Source organism: Parus major, chromosome Z (assembly GCF_001522545.3).
Source record: "Parus major isolate Abel chromosome Z, Parus_major1.1, whole genome shotgun sequence".
Lineage (NCBI taxonomy): Eukaryota > Metazoa > Chordata > Aves > Passeriformes > Paridae > Parus > Parus major.
This window is the reverse complement of record NC_031799.1, coordinates 25,517,923-25,533,869: the sequence shown is the minus strand read 5'-3', so window position 1 is coordinate 25,533,869 and position 15,947 is coordinate 25,517,923. Positions and strand designations below refer to the sequence as shown.

The 15,947-nt window shown below is 44.4% G+C and overlaps 1 protein-coding gene across 2 annotated transcripts in view; it reads right to left on the bottom strand.

The window, feature by feature from the left end:
* Positions 1 to 15,947, bottom strand: part of KANK1 (KN motif and ankyrin repeat domains 1) — a 49,735-nt gene that overhangs the window by 19,296 nt on the left and 14,492 nt on the right. The window contains exons 1-2 of one of the 2 annotated variants that reach the window (XM_015614920.3): positions 8,045 to 8,189; positions 4,465 to 7,116 (exon numbers count right to left, since the gene is read on the bottom strand). In XM_015614920.3, the coding sequence (XP_015470406.1) occupies positions 4,465 to 7,116; positions 8,045 to 8,114 (2,722 nt within the window). In that variant the 5' untranslated portion in view covers positions 8,115 to 8,189. Of the gene's footprint in view, positions 1 to 4,464; positions 7,117 to 8,044; positions 8,190 to 15,947 lie in introns of those variants that run through there. The other variant, XM_033520354.1, reaches the window with a different exon arrangement.

Here is a 15,947-nt window from a genome sequence, read left to right as displayed (position 1 = left end):
AAACACCTCTCCTAATAGGATGGAGGCTCTAGTAAGAGGACAGCAGGAACAGTCTCATTTTTACTCTCATTTAAAGCATTTTCTCTGTGCTGAGAAGCTGCTTTCCATCCCCAAATTAGATTGTGAATCCAGTTTGTTGAAACTGGAAGTTAAAACCAATTCTTTTATTAAACATGACTGACCACAAAAGATCACACATCTTTGAAGTAGCTAATCATCTTATTTATGAAATGCTCTGTTTTCCAAGAAAACTCTGCATGAAGCTTGGTGAAAGCCATCCTTTGGAGTGTGGATCAAAGCATCTCATGATGCTGGGCAGAGTAGGAAGGTCAGCTTGGAGTACTTCTTTCTTTCTCATTCATGTGGATTTGATTTCATCAGCTGATGCTTAATTGTTGCTGAAGTATGACAAGACTTCCTTGGAAAAAGGGGAATCTTTTGCTATTTAATATTCATAGCTATGCCTGTTACCATGGGAGCTGAACTCTAAACAGAGCTCAGTGCCTGAACATTATATCCCTGTGCCACACCATAGGTAGAGAACTGGGGCTCTATCTAACAGACAGCTTAACAGGCTGCAGACTGCCATGCCCTAAGCAGCAATAAATCTGAAAGGAAAAATAATCTGTACTGTGGCAAATTATGCTCTTTGCTAACTGAAGCAGAAACCAAGAGATAGAGCAGCTTTGAGATCCAAACACTACATGCAGTGCTACCCTTGAACCAAACCAGCAAACACTATAATGTTAATAATAACAACAGGAATAACCTTGTTTTAACATATGACCAGGGAAGGTACCTCTTTGAAGAGGTTTATGGAGGTCAGAACCATTTTTGAATTTTTGTTGTCACAAGCAGCAGAAACCACCTGCCACAAGAAACATGCAGAGGAGGCAATTTACTCTTGAGACACCAGCCAGACACACACAAATAAGCAGTACTCATGTAGTGCTCAGGTGGGACCATCTGCATGGATGTTTTGCATCATACACTGCCTTCCAGGGAATGTGGAAAATACTGCACATATGTCAGTCACCTTCCTCCCAGCAGACTGATGGACGGATGGATCCTGTTTGCTACACAAGCAAGAACGTCTGGACAGAGACTTAACCTGGTGATTAAGGCATGCATCTGTGGCAGCTGGAGCTGAGGACTACCTATGTCTGTTGCCTAGACATAGGCACAACCACTGTGATTTGTAGCAACCCAAAGCTTTGCAGGATCACCACCATACCTGTGCCACATCAGCACAGGCTTCTGAGCCTCAAGCAAGCCCGGAGTCTTCAACTGCAATAGCATGCTGTCAGAAGTTACTAACCTGTAAAACTACACAGTCCTCAAGACAAAGGTCTATCAAGCACAAGAGCTGCAAAGAAAAACAGCTTTCTCCAATTTCCTGCACCACAGCTGGCAACACAGATGACCATGTTCACCCTACCTCATTAGTCCTACACACCAATTCTGGAGAAGCAGGCGCTTCTCACATCACCATCCTTCTTTCGGTCTTTACAATGTCCCTCAGTCTGCTTCCCCAGCTCCAGTTAAAACTTAAAAGTTGAAAACCTTGGGAGATTTTCCACCAGATGGCACATCAAGATTTCCTTGTCCTTTAGACTTTCTGACACCACATGCTTCCCATTTTCTTTCACTCCTTTAACTCAAAAAGCTGCCTCACTCCTCATGATGACTAAGTAGTGTAATGCACTGTGAAACTCAGGATTGTTCTAAAATGTGACAATAAAACTGATATCTGAAGATGACTGAGGCAAAATGGCAACACAGATTCAGGTCAAATATGCTTAGGTAATCTTTCAGCGCAATGGCAGATCAGTTGTTTTTAAATACCATTCTTGAAAACTCCCTGCCAGTGAAAGACAGACACCTAAACTTGTCAAAACACTTGTGAAAAGTCCATGTAATTAAAACCCATACAAGTGACATTAGGCTTCTGGCTGTTACCTTGAAAAACATACCATATGAGCATTCCAATGTAACATCCTGAAAATTCTTTAAAAATCTAGTGCAACAAACAGAAGAGATGAATGCACTTGCCTCCCTTTAGGTTTCCTATATGCTGTCTGGTCTAAGAATATGGATCAGTTTACACCTAGGTTTGTGACCCACATCCATATGGATAAGCTGGACACACAGGCTGCCAAGGCCAGCTAACATGACTTTGCAGAGTGGAAATGTGCTCGTCTGGCCAGCGGGTTTGAATTCCCTAAGGTCACTAGGCCTTCTGAAAGACAGTACATATGTAAATGTTAATAGGAGTTGCCCAGTCACAAAAGGGAAGGTGGTTATTTTGCAATAAGCAAAACACCAATTGCTAATAGCCTTGGTTCAGAGATCATCTCAGTGGTCTAAGGTGTCTAGAGATGAAAACTGCCCCCCTGTGTCCTGCTCAGCAGGCTCCAGCTTTCCTGTGATTACAGAACTATTCAAGTTAGTGCTTCATTCAGTAAAAAAACTTCTATAGGAATATGTAACACATGATGTGTAAAACCATATGAAAGGGCAGCAGATAAATGTATTAAAGGCAGTATTTTCAAAGTTAATAGACAGAGATGGGGTAACATTTCAGGCTTAAGACCTCTCTTCCACTCTAATTCTCCATGGGTCTAAACTGTTATAGACCATAGCTTGATTTACGTATGCAGTCCAGGCATCCCTCACCAGGGACTAAAAATAAAGAAATTTTACACTCATCACCCACAGCTAAAGATAATGGCATTACAAGTTAAAATAAAATTATTCCAGAATAATTTTATCAGGAATGTGAAATCTGAATCCAACTATGAAAATCTTTACTAAATATGATCTGTTGCTCCACCTGTGTCTAAATGCTTTCAAGCCTCTTGACTACAAATTTGATACTGTGCAGTAAAAGCTGAGAAAGGAATTAAGGATTTATAGCTGCTGATAACTCTGGTTCACTGTTTTTACAGACACTTTTGATGTCTTCTAGATACTAATAATAATAATAATAATAATAATAATAATAATAATAATAACAACAACAACAATAATAATCCTATCACTACTTGTAAGAAGGTATATAAAGTGCATACCAGAAAGACAATATTATTGCTTATATAGTATCATATTGCACGTGTGCAGACAGAATATTGTATGTTTTCCTTACCGCTACATAAATGTTGCTTATTACTTCACTATGGGAACCTAAACCTTTTACCTCAGCTCATTCTATTTAGCACATCAAAACTGGAAAAATCAGATTTACCAAGCTGCATTTAAACAAAAATAGGTAAATTTTAAGAGAGTAAGCAAGCTGCAAGAGCTTTATATAATTATTTGGACTAGCCAATAACATTATGCTGACATTAAATAGTTCATACTCAGGGGTTTTTCCCCAATTCAGCGTCTACAAGACAGATGCATTTGCACCAGTTTTTCCCAGCTCCTTAACCTCTTGCTTCAGTCAGTGCATGGCAGGAGCAAGAATAAAGTATCTAACAGTCACCACCACACATTATATATTGGTTTCCAGGAAGCCACTGTTCATAAACATAATAGTAATGTGGTTGGATTCATCAATAAGATATTAGAAAAAAATGAAATGGCTAAGTTTTAAACTAGACTATCAGACACATTAAAAAAATAAAAATATAGGTAATCAACTCTACCCCAGGGAATAAAGAAATCTCTCAAATAATTGTCTATATTTTAAAATCAATAAATAAAAGACAAGGAGTGTTTAAATCACAATTCTTGCTTTTCCTGAGTGTCGCCAAAACCTCCAGCAGTAATTAGGCCTTTTGAACATGAGGTTGTAGCTAGGGATTATGACAAACAATTACTGGAACAGAGAGAGCCCAAGATGTGGTTTCTGTGAAGTGCTCTGGAGTTGCCTATTATAAAGCAATCAGCCCTGCTGGAATGGGGAAAGCACCCCACAGCTCTCTGTCTGAGCAGCACAAGGAACAAAGGCAATGTGCCTTCAGAAGAAACACTACAAAATCCAGGCAAATGTCTGTGGAAACAAGTCAGTTTTATACCAACACTGTATGTGACTTTCAGCTCTGTCAAATGTGACTCTGTTGTTTTCAAAAACATGCATGCCAAGTTTAAAATTCCAAACCCATGGGCATCAACCTCAAATACTCCTAAAGTTGTAACATTAATTCAGCATGCTACACAGTGGTTAAACCTCTCAAAATTTTAGACACCTGTCTTGCATGGTCAGAGCCATGGCAGCATCATCATCAGGACCTTGAGAGCCTGGTGGACCAAGAGAGAGAAAACCACCTCTGCTTTTTAACAGCGATGGGTTGGATGGAATACCCAATGGGCACATTCAACAGCAATGCTACGCTCTGTGTTTCCTTGGGGAGGGCTATACAGTGGCTTCCAGACTAACAGAGAGCCCAGCAGCCAACTGATCTGCAGCCCTGGGAAAGAGCCAAACAATGCACCAGATGTGCACCCTGACGCTGGGCTTACCTGGTGGGGTGTTTCTCTCCACGCACTGCTTCTGAAGGTCCAGGCTCCGCAGCTCCTCTGTACTGGCATATTTCATGACAGAATTTATGGAGGTGAGGGTGCTGATGAGTTGTGAATTGAGAGATCCAATCTGGGAGTGGGGCTCCCCAAAGGCTTCTGCCAATTCACTGTAATTTTCAGCAAGCAGCATCTGCTGTTCCTGCAGCAGCTTCTGCACACGTTCAATGTAGTGATCCAAGCCTGTCCTCAGCTCAGATGGAGGCAGTGGGCTCTCCAACTGACCACTGACTGGGTTGCACACAGACTCTCCCCCAACACCTATGCTCCTAGTGCCAGCTGGGACAACTGGCAACGGAGGGGGTCCACAGGCAATGCTCCTCATTTTCAGACCAACCAGGTAGTTCTCATAAACACTTATCTGTCCAATGCCACACTCTTTGGTTTTTATTGCAGAAGGCTTTTCAAAGCCAGGGTGGCTAGAGAGCATAGTGCCCACTCCAACCGAGCGCATCTTGGCAGATGCGTGTATGTCTTTCACCCGGCCATCCCCTACTGCCACACTCCGCAGCTCCACACTGTCCGTGCTGGTCTGCTTATCACAGCTGCTCAGGGTGGTGTTAGTCCCACAGTCTGCCAGGCAGGCCACCTCCGTGCTGGTGCACTGGCTCACCATCTCCAAAGCGGTGCTGGTGTGCTGGCTAGCTGTGGAAGGCACTGCCATCACCATTGCCTCTGTCCTGGGCACAGCCTCTGTGGCTGTTTCACGGGACACGTGTTCCTTGGGCACACAAACCACCACGTTCACCGAGCAGTCCCCGCAGCCCACAGACCTCACTGCTCCAACCGCCCGTGCCGGATGGCAAGGGCTCGGCACCTCTGACAGCTCCTCTGTGTTGATGCCTGTCTCACAGACACTCGTCTCTGTGCCCACTGACTTATCACACAGCTCCATGGACCTCCCTGTACCCTGATCTTGCACCTCTGCCCTCTCCCTCACCAACCATCGGCTCATCAGCAGCTCAGGGCCCACAGCCTTGCTCTGCATGGCAGGTCTGCAGGAGGTGCCAACACTGCTTGTCTGCAGATGGTTTCCCACTGACGAATCAGCAACGTCCACGTGGTCTCCCACCATTTGGTCTCTCATTTGTATGACAGCCTCCACCATCCTACTGACAACATGGGGCTGAGCCATCACAGCTTTATCCACCTTTTTTCTAGACCCAGCTGCCTGCAACTCTTGTTTTAATTTGGTCATTTCCCTATCATGGGTGGTTTCCTTTAACTGAACCTCTAGTCTGTAAATCTTCTCCTTAAGGGCTTCAATGGTCTGCTGCTGAAGCTCTATCTCTTTCTCAACCTCTGTAGACAATCCAAGCATGGCCTCTGTCACCCCAACTCCACACTCCCTCATTTCTTTCTCTGTTCCCACAGCTACTTCTTTGTGTTGTCTTGCAGATCTGTTGTATATAATGACATCATTCATGTTCTCATCAGCACCCACAGCAATAGATCGGGCTTCTTTTGTCAGGCTTTCTCTGTTCACCTGAAGGTTTGCTGGACTTTCATAGTTATTGTCTTGGATTTTTTTCTCCAAGGCTTGCATCTCAGCAGTTAGCTGCCGGAACTCCTCTATCCTCTGAGAGCTCTGCTCCACACTCTCCATCTCTTCCTCACAATCTATATACAGTTCTCCACCTCTTCTCACTTGAGACATGTGTTCCCACTGCTCTGCATTTCCTGCACTATAGGATCGCTTTCTGAAACCGTATGTGTCACTTTGATTGGCTTTCCTGTGGTTTTTGAGTTCAGCCATCATGTGCCTCTTCTCCTCCTGCAACACTGAAATTTTGACCTGCAGCACAGGAATAGTCTTGACTTGCTCCTCGAGCTCCTTGAGACGCTTGAGGGCAACTGCCATTTGCTCCCTGATGTGCTGCAGATGCACCGGGCTCACGTTGGTGACCGGTGTGGATATTCCCGAGCTCATGGGGCTGTGACGAATGGAACTGCCCAGTGAGGAGCTGAAACAGGCACCATAGTCGCCGTTCCCCTGATACCCATTCTGCAGGTGCTGAGACGCGTGACTGTACCCACTGGATCCCACAAAAGAGGGGAGGGAGCTTGTGGAGCCCATGCCTCCAAAGCTGGAAAGTCGAGGCCTGCGGACATCTCCAGGTGTGACCTGCATCATCCTCTCCTGCTCCAGTCGTCTCCGTGTTTCCATGAGGGTTTTTGTTACAAGGAGGTTGTGCCGAGGAGGCTGGGGGGAGGGAGGAGGAAGCTGTTTATGCTCTGGGACAGTTAAGTAGGTAGGAGATACTTCAAAGGAAACGGAGGGCTTTGCAGGGACGGACAAGGTTACTTGACTCCTCGTTGCCAAAGGCTGCTTGTTCTCATCACTGTTTGAAGAAGAGAGAGACTCTGTGGAGGTCCAGCCACTGCACTGGCCACCAGAGTTCTTGGTAACCACGGAGGCTGGTACAGCTTTCCTCCTCTTTCGAATATTTAGTTTCTTAATGGTATTCCCCTTTTGTATATCATCCACGTACTTCAGAAAATCCAAATCTAGCTGGTAGCCATAAGGTGTTTCCACAAAATAGGGGTCTTTCCGTTCTTTTTCATCTTCTCCATTTATAGTAACTTCCTCTTTTCCTGGAAAAGAAGAAACAAAATCAGCATTAAGTAAACTACATCCTCACACACAAGCGTAGAAATACGGGTGCTCACTGCACGCCGGAGGCAGAAACTGCCGCAGCAGCTCAGCAAACAGACAGACTTTCCGCTGACTGACCCTTAACACTAAATCCCGATTAACTTTTTAGAAGTTAATCAGTGGGTTCTCAGATGCTGGTAAGTGCATACCCACATAAATGTGAACACATTCATACACACAGCGTCTGTTAATGAAGGGGCACAGCCAGCATGTCCTTGCTCAAATCCTTCCAGTCTTCCCATGCCTCACCAAGCTTTCACATGTGCTATGTTACCACGTAAAGACCACAGGATTACAACATACCACACGAATCATCTGGAGACCAGCTTCTCTAGAGGGTGCATTCAAGCAGGCGATGGGAACTCTGACCCCGCTCCTTATGCAACTGATGCCATTAGACTTTACACAGCTCTGCAGCGCTGTTTCATGACTCTGGGGAACTGCTGCTGCAACAGCAGTACCACCAATCTGCTCTCACCTCAGCTCATATTACTTCCACCAGCACCTCTGCCTCTTTCTTTTTAAACTCTTAGAAGCTCCCACCACCATGACAGGCAGCAAGACCCCTTCCAGCAGGGTCCCGAACCCCATTGCTCAGGGACAGGCGTCATACGAAAAGTGCACCCACCTGCCCTCCAGATGCAGGACTCACCTGTTCCTGAAGCAATCTAAATAAAAAGTTCAATACATCTGCTGGGTTTTCTCAGGCTGTGTACATGCAGCCTGCTCCTCCTGGCCTCATACTTGGCAGGAGGAAAAATACAAATAAAGAAAAAGAAAAAAAACAAAAAAAACCAACCCAAACACGGAAAAACAACTATTGCAAGTTATGCTCTGGGGAATAATAAAAGCCGGCTTTCCGGTTACCTGACTTAGCCACATGCCTCTGCCCCCACACTGCAAATTTTCCAGCCACGTATGGCTGTCCCAGCTTCATGTGTCACACGCCGGAGCCCTGCCTCCCCGCGGCTCGCTCCTGCTTCACCCCATAAGGAAGAGCCGCGCTCGGCCGCGCTCCGCCCGCCGCGCTGCCCCTCCGCCGGCCGCGGGCTCGGCGCTCCCTTCGCTTCTAAAAGGAGACCGCCGGGACCGCGTCTTCTTAAAGGAATATAAGCCTCAGGGAAGCAGGAGGCAGCGGGCAGAGAGGAGGAAAAAAAAGCTCTCGACTTACTGCAACTACAGGAAGTGACTTAATGTTGTACTGAAAAGGTTTTCGGCGGGCGGGGGGAGGGGGGTGTGAAGCTCCTGTTTTTCCAGTCTCCTTGGCATACCTAAGAAAAGCTTTGCCTGCAAACGGTGTAACTGCTTTCATGGCGATCCGTCGTGCTCTGAGCTACCACAGGACATCCCGAGCGATAGCTGGGAGCAGGACGCTGCTCAGAAGAACCTGCCGTCCCCGGTTCGGGAGAAGAACAGGATGGAGGCACAGACACACGCATGTCAGAACCACAGCAGTGCGGCCTTAGTACCTCCGTTCTGCAGTGTGGACAGACGGTTCGACGGACACAAACAACCCCCCCCGGACCACATGTTTCTGCTGAAAGACCAGAGTGTCAGTATGGTGTGGTATTTACTTACAGATACACCCAAAATAGCCATCTAAATACCACTGGAAGCAAAAATACACGCATACAAAAACACTTCAGACACATGAGGACATACAGCTCAGTTCTGCTCGGTAGGACTGCCTCAATGTCAGGCACGGGAAAAATCTCCAGGACTCCCACTGCCACGGAGAGAATGAGAGCATATTCTCTGAATTACTCCTCTTCCTCCCTGAAGTCAGTACACTGTTCCCAGATTCTTATGCTGGCTCCGTTCCCTGCAGACAAACAACTCTCTTTTCCACACCCCATAGCTCCACACCTTATGCACCACCTTCACCCTAGGTTTGTGCCCACTCTCTCCTTATCCCTCATTCCCTGTACCTTTCTGGATTCTTTTTGCCTTCTTCTCATACTTTGTATTTGTCAACCATTTTCTCTATTCACATCCATTTGCTTGCACTACCAATTATAGACCAAAATCTGGCTATACTTTTCACCCCTCATCTCAGGTTTGGTTCTAGTTACTTTTTACCCAGCCCATGTAAATTCAAGCTCCATCAGTTTTACCTGTTGTTATATTTTCCCCAGTTCATTTCCTTTACTTGTCCTGGGCCTTGTCTTCCTACCCAGCAACATCTCCAATTTTCCCATCGCTACACCAGTGAAATCAGTTTCTCTAGAATGTCCTTGGGAAGAATGCATAAGTGCTGGATTGGGAAGAACAGACTCTTCCTCTTTGAAGGGCCTAGGACTTAAGAATTAATGGATCTTTGGAAAAATATTCATAAATCCTCTAAAAAGACATGCAAATCTCCTGTTCAGTCATGAGAGTCAAACTGGGACCTCTTATGTATTTTGCGCTTCATGCTTCATACCAGATTGCTCAACAGAAACCTATAAAAAATAAATAGTAATAAGGAAACAATCACACTGACACTGAATCCCTCACTAAACTTCTCCACAACATGTGCAGACAGCTCAGTGTCTTCACAGTGAATCTCTCTGGTCCTCAGCTTAAGCTGGCAGCACTGCCAGGAGTCAGTTTGTATGTGGCATGAGACGGTGCGTGGAGCTGGGTGCCTCCTGCTTTTCCTTAAAACAACACCGTGAACATTCCACAAATGTGAATCCCAGCTGATCCCAGCTGATCCCTGAAGATGCTCCTTGATACGTTAAGACAAAAGAGGATCAGGCATGCAATCCACTACCACCAAGACAAGACTGATGCAGCATGCAGGAGCTGTGCCAAGCCTTTGTGCATTTTATTGTCTTGGAGAAAGGGCCAAAATGGGCGTGCCTGTTAAACGTGAAACAAAACAAAATGGAATCTTGTTTTAAAGCAATAAAAATGGTTTTGTTGGCTCCAAAAGGGGGGGGGAAAATCTAATAAAAATGGAATTAATAAACACCTGGTAAGGGTGCTGCCCTTTTCAGCCCTTAGGTTGCGGATGAACCACGGATACATTTACTTCCTAGCTGTGGTGGGTGAATACCAAATGCTACACCAGCAGGTACCCCAGATTAACCTCAGAGGAAGAAGTGTCCCTTCATGCCCAAAGGCCTCAAGTGAGCCAAAGATTCCTATGCCCACACACATACAAGTATTGCAATAAATACCACACAGTACAGTGTTAGTCTCCTCGTCTCATCCTTGGCCAGTATCATGGACACTGCTAAAGTTAGAACTATTCCCTAGCTTCTGTAGTTTATCAGGCAAATATTAATCACATGTGCAGATGCACAAACACATACACTTTTGTCCGTACAAATGCTGCAGACACTCTTCATAGAAAAGGAAGGTTGGAAAAGACCTTTAAGATCATTAAGTCCAAATGCAATGACACACAAACACATCATGTTTTAAAGGCAGTACCAGAGCAGCAGAACACTCTGTGAAGCATAGAGACCTCGTTGTGGTACTGTCATTATTAATGCATTTCTCCAGAAGTACACAAAGACTTCATTTCCCACTCCCTGCCACAGGATAACCAGGGGCAGGACACAACCAGCATTTAAAAAATGTACTCCTCAATTCTCACTTTCTGTACTGCTGGGGCTGGCTCTGTCCAAACATTTCAGTCTTGCCAACTTCTGTTAAATTCCATCCTATCCAGTGCACTACACAAGAACATCAGTATATTAAAATATTGAGTCAGCTCTACCTGAGTCCACACTAACCATGGCAGCTTTCAGACCAGGAGAACTGGAAAAAGAATAGAATATTTAGTTTCTGTGCTACAAGACTTCTCAGGAAGACTAAAGCAAGGGAAATGTGTACACATTGTGTACTGGCTCTGCAAACTAGAAAACCTTTATTGTAGAGCTGTCTTGGAGGGTCCAAGAAAAGCAAAGAGAAGCAACTGAAGATCTATTTCCAACACTGAAAGTCTGAGGTGCCTTGAAAAATACAGATATCACATGTTAAGCCTGCTCTCCCTATCTGGCTATGATACCTGCTCTAACACATTTTTATTCTGTATCTGACTGCTACTGAAGTAGTATTTTTCATTGAAATATTGTTATGAATAACAGTCTCCTTCCAGAGTTATGGTGCAAGACAATTCTTAAAGAATGTTGCAAAGAAAAAAAAAAATACAGAGGCAGTAGTTGGCATAAATTGAGTCAAATCAGTATTTTTATATGTTCGACTTCAATCTGAAAGCTTACCCGGGGCAGGAAAATGAATCTTAAAAAAAAGTTCTGACTTTTTAGTTCTTTACTACAAGAGCAAATAAATTGGTGAATTTTGCCCTTCTATACCCCAGCATCCAAAATACTACTTTAGTTCTTTTCTTTTTCTTCACTTTACCATATATAAATATCAACCTCACCTTCTGAAAAGATCCAAAACTCATGAGGCCAAGCACTTTTTTTTTTAAAAAAAAAAAAAGCAAAATTTCATTCTCTTTATCAAGTGTTGGGATTTGAATATATGTTAAACAAAACAACCACAATAAAACCTTTTGGAAAATAGACCTTAACATTCCACACTCATTTTATCAGTTTTCTCTCAGCTAGCAATATAGAGAAGCTGCCATGAAACTACTTGCTCTGCAACAGTTCCATCTAGGTCCCTATTGTTTCCAAAAGCGCAGGTGGGGAAAAGTCCAAAAACTAAACAGTAGACCTAAAAGATTTTTTATTTTTTTTTATTCCAAGAACCTAGAGAGAAAACCTTACAGAAACAGCATGTAATTTCTGTACTTTTCCAGACACAGCAGGAGCATCAAGTGTTTTATTTTTCTCTTTGCAGCTAAATCACAAAGTAGCAGTGTGAAGCACACCACAGGTGTGGAGTGTACACTGCCCCATCTAGCTGTTCATCTTCTACAAGGAGGAAAGGCACCAGAGCACAGCAGTCAAACCACCAGGCTGCTCATGATCATACCCTGGTGCTGGGTGCTGGCCTCAGCCACCCTTCCTGTAGCACCAGGTTGTGGTGCTGGGATAGCCCAGCTCTGCTTGTACAAGAACACTGCACAAGTGCACAAGTACCCAGAACGCTGCACTGTACTGTGGATGTGGCTGGTAACACCTTCATCTATTTTTCTGCCATGTAAAACTAACCAATAAATACTGCCTTGTAAGGAAGGTAATCTGTTTTGCTCATACTCAGCTACAGTTATGCTCCAAGCAAATGTGATTTAACTCCTGATGCACCTGATGCTGTTGGGTATGGGGTACTGCAGTCCAAACCTGAACACCCCAGCCAGAAAGAAATAACAGACCCTGCTACCAAACCCACACTTACAGGGATGGAAGGTTCTCCTGTTACAGAGGAGCATTTACTGCACATTTTACCAAACAAATAAATCTCCGCTGTAAAATGTTTGCTGCAAATTTAATCTGAAAGAAAAATGAGAAGTAGAAAACTGGGAAAACATTTATATATCGTTTTTAGATTACTTTTCAAAATTTATGTGTCAGTGCCCCAGCTGGAGGGCTGACTTTTAAATCTGGCATCTAAATACTCAGTACTTAGGGTGAGGGTTGTAATCAGAAAATGGGGGATAGCAACTTCCCTGATAGTAACACAGAAGGGAGGAAGCTACACAACTTAAACAGGTTTTTATTTCACAATGTAGATGATTCAGCTCAGATATTTGCAGTGGTTAAGCTGCAGAGATGTGAATTAAGGACAGTACCTTAAGTCAAAGAACATAAGCAGCATGAGTTGAAGAGAGATGGTTCAGATGGCTGCTGTGCTTTGCTTGCACTGGCAACATTAACACCAGGGCACTGGGCTAAGATGGCCCATTTACCATGTAACATTGGCAAAAGGAGGAATTTTAAGAATTGATCTGCTCCTTTAATACCGTGCTGTTTCTAGAAATAGGATGATTACAGCAATAGGGGAAAAAAAAATCACAGCTTCAATACAAATAGCATTAAAAGCATCACTACGTGCCCTCAGAAAAAATGCTTCTCCAGCTTTCTTGCAGGCCTCCCTGCAGGTGCTAAGAATGTTGCTGGAAGATCTCCCTGGAGGCTTCACTTCTTCAGGCTGAGCAACTCGCACTCCCTCAGCCTGTCTTCATAGGAGAGATGCTCCAGCTCTCTGATCATCTTAATGACCCTCCTCTGAACTCACTCCAGCAGGTCCACATCCTTCTTATACCAGGGGATCCAGACTTGGACACAGTATTCCAGACAGGGTCTCACAAGAGTGGAGAAAAGACAGACAATCACCTCCCTTGACCTGTTGGTCACATTTCTGTGGATGCAGCCCAAGATGCAGTTGGCTTTCTGGGCTGCAAATACACATTGCTGGGTTATTTAGAGCTTCTTGCCTAACAACATCCCCAAGTCCTTCTTCCCTAGGCTGCTCTCAGTCCATTCTCTGCTCAGCCTGTATTTGTGCTCAGGACTGCCCCAACCCAAAACCTTGTACAACACTTGGCCTTGTTGTACTTGAGGACACAGGCCCACCTCTCAAGCCTGTCAGTCCTTCTGGGTGGCGTCTCTGCCCTCTGGAGTGCTGACCACATGGCTTGGTATCACTGGCAAGTGTGCTGAGGGTTCTACCACTGATCACATCACCAGTAAAGACATTAAACAGCACCAGTCCCAATACTGACCCAGGTGAGGGGTCAATGATCTTCATTTGGACATCGAGCTGCTGAGCCCAACTGCTTTGAGTGCAGATATCCAGTCCATTCTCTATACAGCCATCAAATCCATGTCTCTCCAGTTTAGAGAGAAGGATGTTGTGCGAGACAGTGTAAAATGCTTTGCACAAGTCCAGGTAGGTGATGTTGTTCGATTTTCCCTCATCCCACCATTTACTGTAACCCCACCACAGAAGGCCCCCGCATTTGTCAGGCATGATGTGCCCTGAGTGAAGCCATGGTGGCTGTCAGCAACCACCTCCTTATTTTTCATGTACATAATTCTCAGGAGGATCTCCTCCATGATCTTACTGTGCACTGAAGTGAGACTGACTGGCCAGCTCTCACTTTGGTACTAGTGATCAGATGGATGTACAAGTCTGCATGTCCCACCATCACTTCCTCTTCAGGGGTCAATTCCTCAACCACAGAACTATTCCTGAACCTTGTAGAGGTTAAGAAGAGACTTTAGCTTTTATTCTTCTCTTTGATACCTGTTTTCCAGCTATGACAGAGCATTTTGGTATCATGTAGAAAATGCTCAGAATGCTTGCCAGCCAGCTAATTGAAGGAGCATATATGTAGTAAATAGCCATTTTGCTGTTAGAACGGGGTTTTTCAAGGTCATGTTACCCATTTTTACACCAGTTTTCGTTCACATGGCAGAAAAAAGACTTACAGAATTTCTGTCTGAACATCATACACCCACAGCTAAAAGTTATTTCTGTGAGCTGAAAGCAAAACCACCTTCCAAAACCACACCTCTTAACCCTCTCCAGACCTTTCAATGTCTAAAACTTTTACTTCTAGAATATGTGAACTGAAAACTTGCAGCTCAAACAGAAGTTAATTTGAACTGCAAAATACATACTGTAAGAAAGTTGTGCAAATTAATTAACCCTGAATAAAGATATAATCTTTTTTATAAGAAATATGTTCCTGGGGAAGTAAAAAGCACGACCATCATGAGAGTGACTGCAAAATGCCCCCCTATCAAAATTCACAAAATCTGCTTTATATTATTGACAGCTCCCTTATTTGAAGCTGATAATAAATCACCTTTTCAACATACCTGGAACAGCTCAGTATCTGGCAGTTTTGTGCTGGGACATCTTGTGTGTGCACCACCTCAAGGCCATTAACCACAAAAACTAAGAGGCTAGGCTGTTTTGCCTCCATCCCAGTTTCTGACTCACAAGTCCCAAGGGCAGTCAAACTATGAGTGGCAGGAAGCAGGGTATGGGTAGGAAGGGATACAGTCATTAGTTTAGTCTGCTACGTGCCCCACCTGCAAGGAAGAGCAGGGCAGAAACCATGGTGGTGACTGCTCCTGGTACCAACAGCACTGCCACCTCTGGACAGAAACAACTGAAAACAGTGGCTACTTCAGCAAATTGCTGTCACAAGTCCACCTGTGGGGTGTCCTGTGGCTTTGAGCATGACCAGCAGGTCCACTGCCAGGCAAGTCAGAAACAGCCTTAGTTGCATGTCACGGATGTGCTTCCCAAATCATCCTCCACCAATGCCCCATTAATGCCATGTCAAGCAATGTAACTGAGAAGGAAACAGCCTGTCTTACATGGAAAGCAGATCATGGACATGAGGTTGGCTCCCAGTGTCGGTGAAGCACCTTGCTGTCCTCTGTGACACAGGAGAAACCCCACAGTTCCCTGACCTCCCTTGCCAACCCTTGAAAATGTGGCACACCTGCTCCACTCTTTCAACAGTACATCATCCCCACTCGCTTTACACTACTTCATGGTCACAGTAGAAGTGACAAAGGAAAAAAATAATTACAAAGTCCAGGGCTTGAATCCACATAGGAAGACGGGCTTCACAAAACTCAGGTCAAATGCTGGTAAAGCAAAAAAAGGAGCAAACTCACAAATTCTTCTCTTCCTTTCTTTCTTATCCAGATTATCTCCCCAAAGAAGTCATGGATGTAAACTGGGTATTTGCCTGAAAATGTCTTTTAACACAAAGGTGTTAAAAGTATCAGTGTTACCTGCTCAAGCAAGGAATGCTGTATTAACTTTCTATCCAAGAACAACTGAATCACAAAACCAAAATATTTAGATTTATAATGTCATTACCTTTCTGTGCTTATAAATCTCT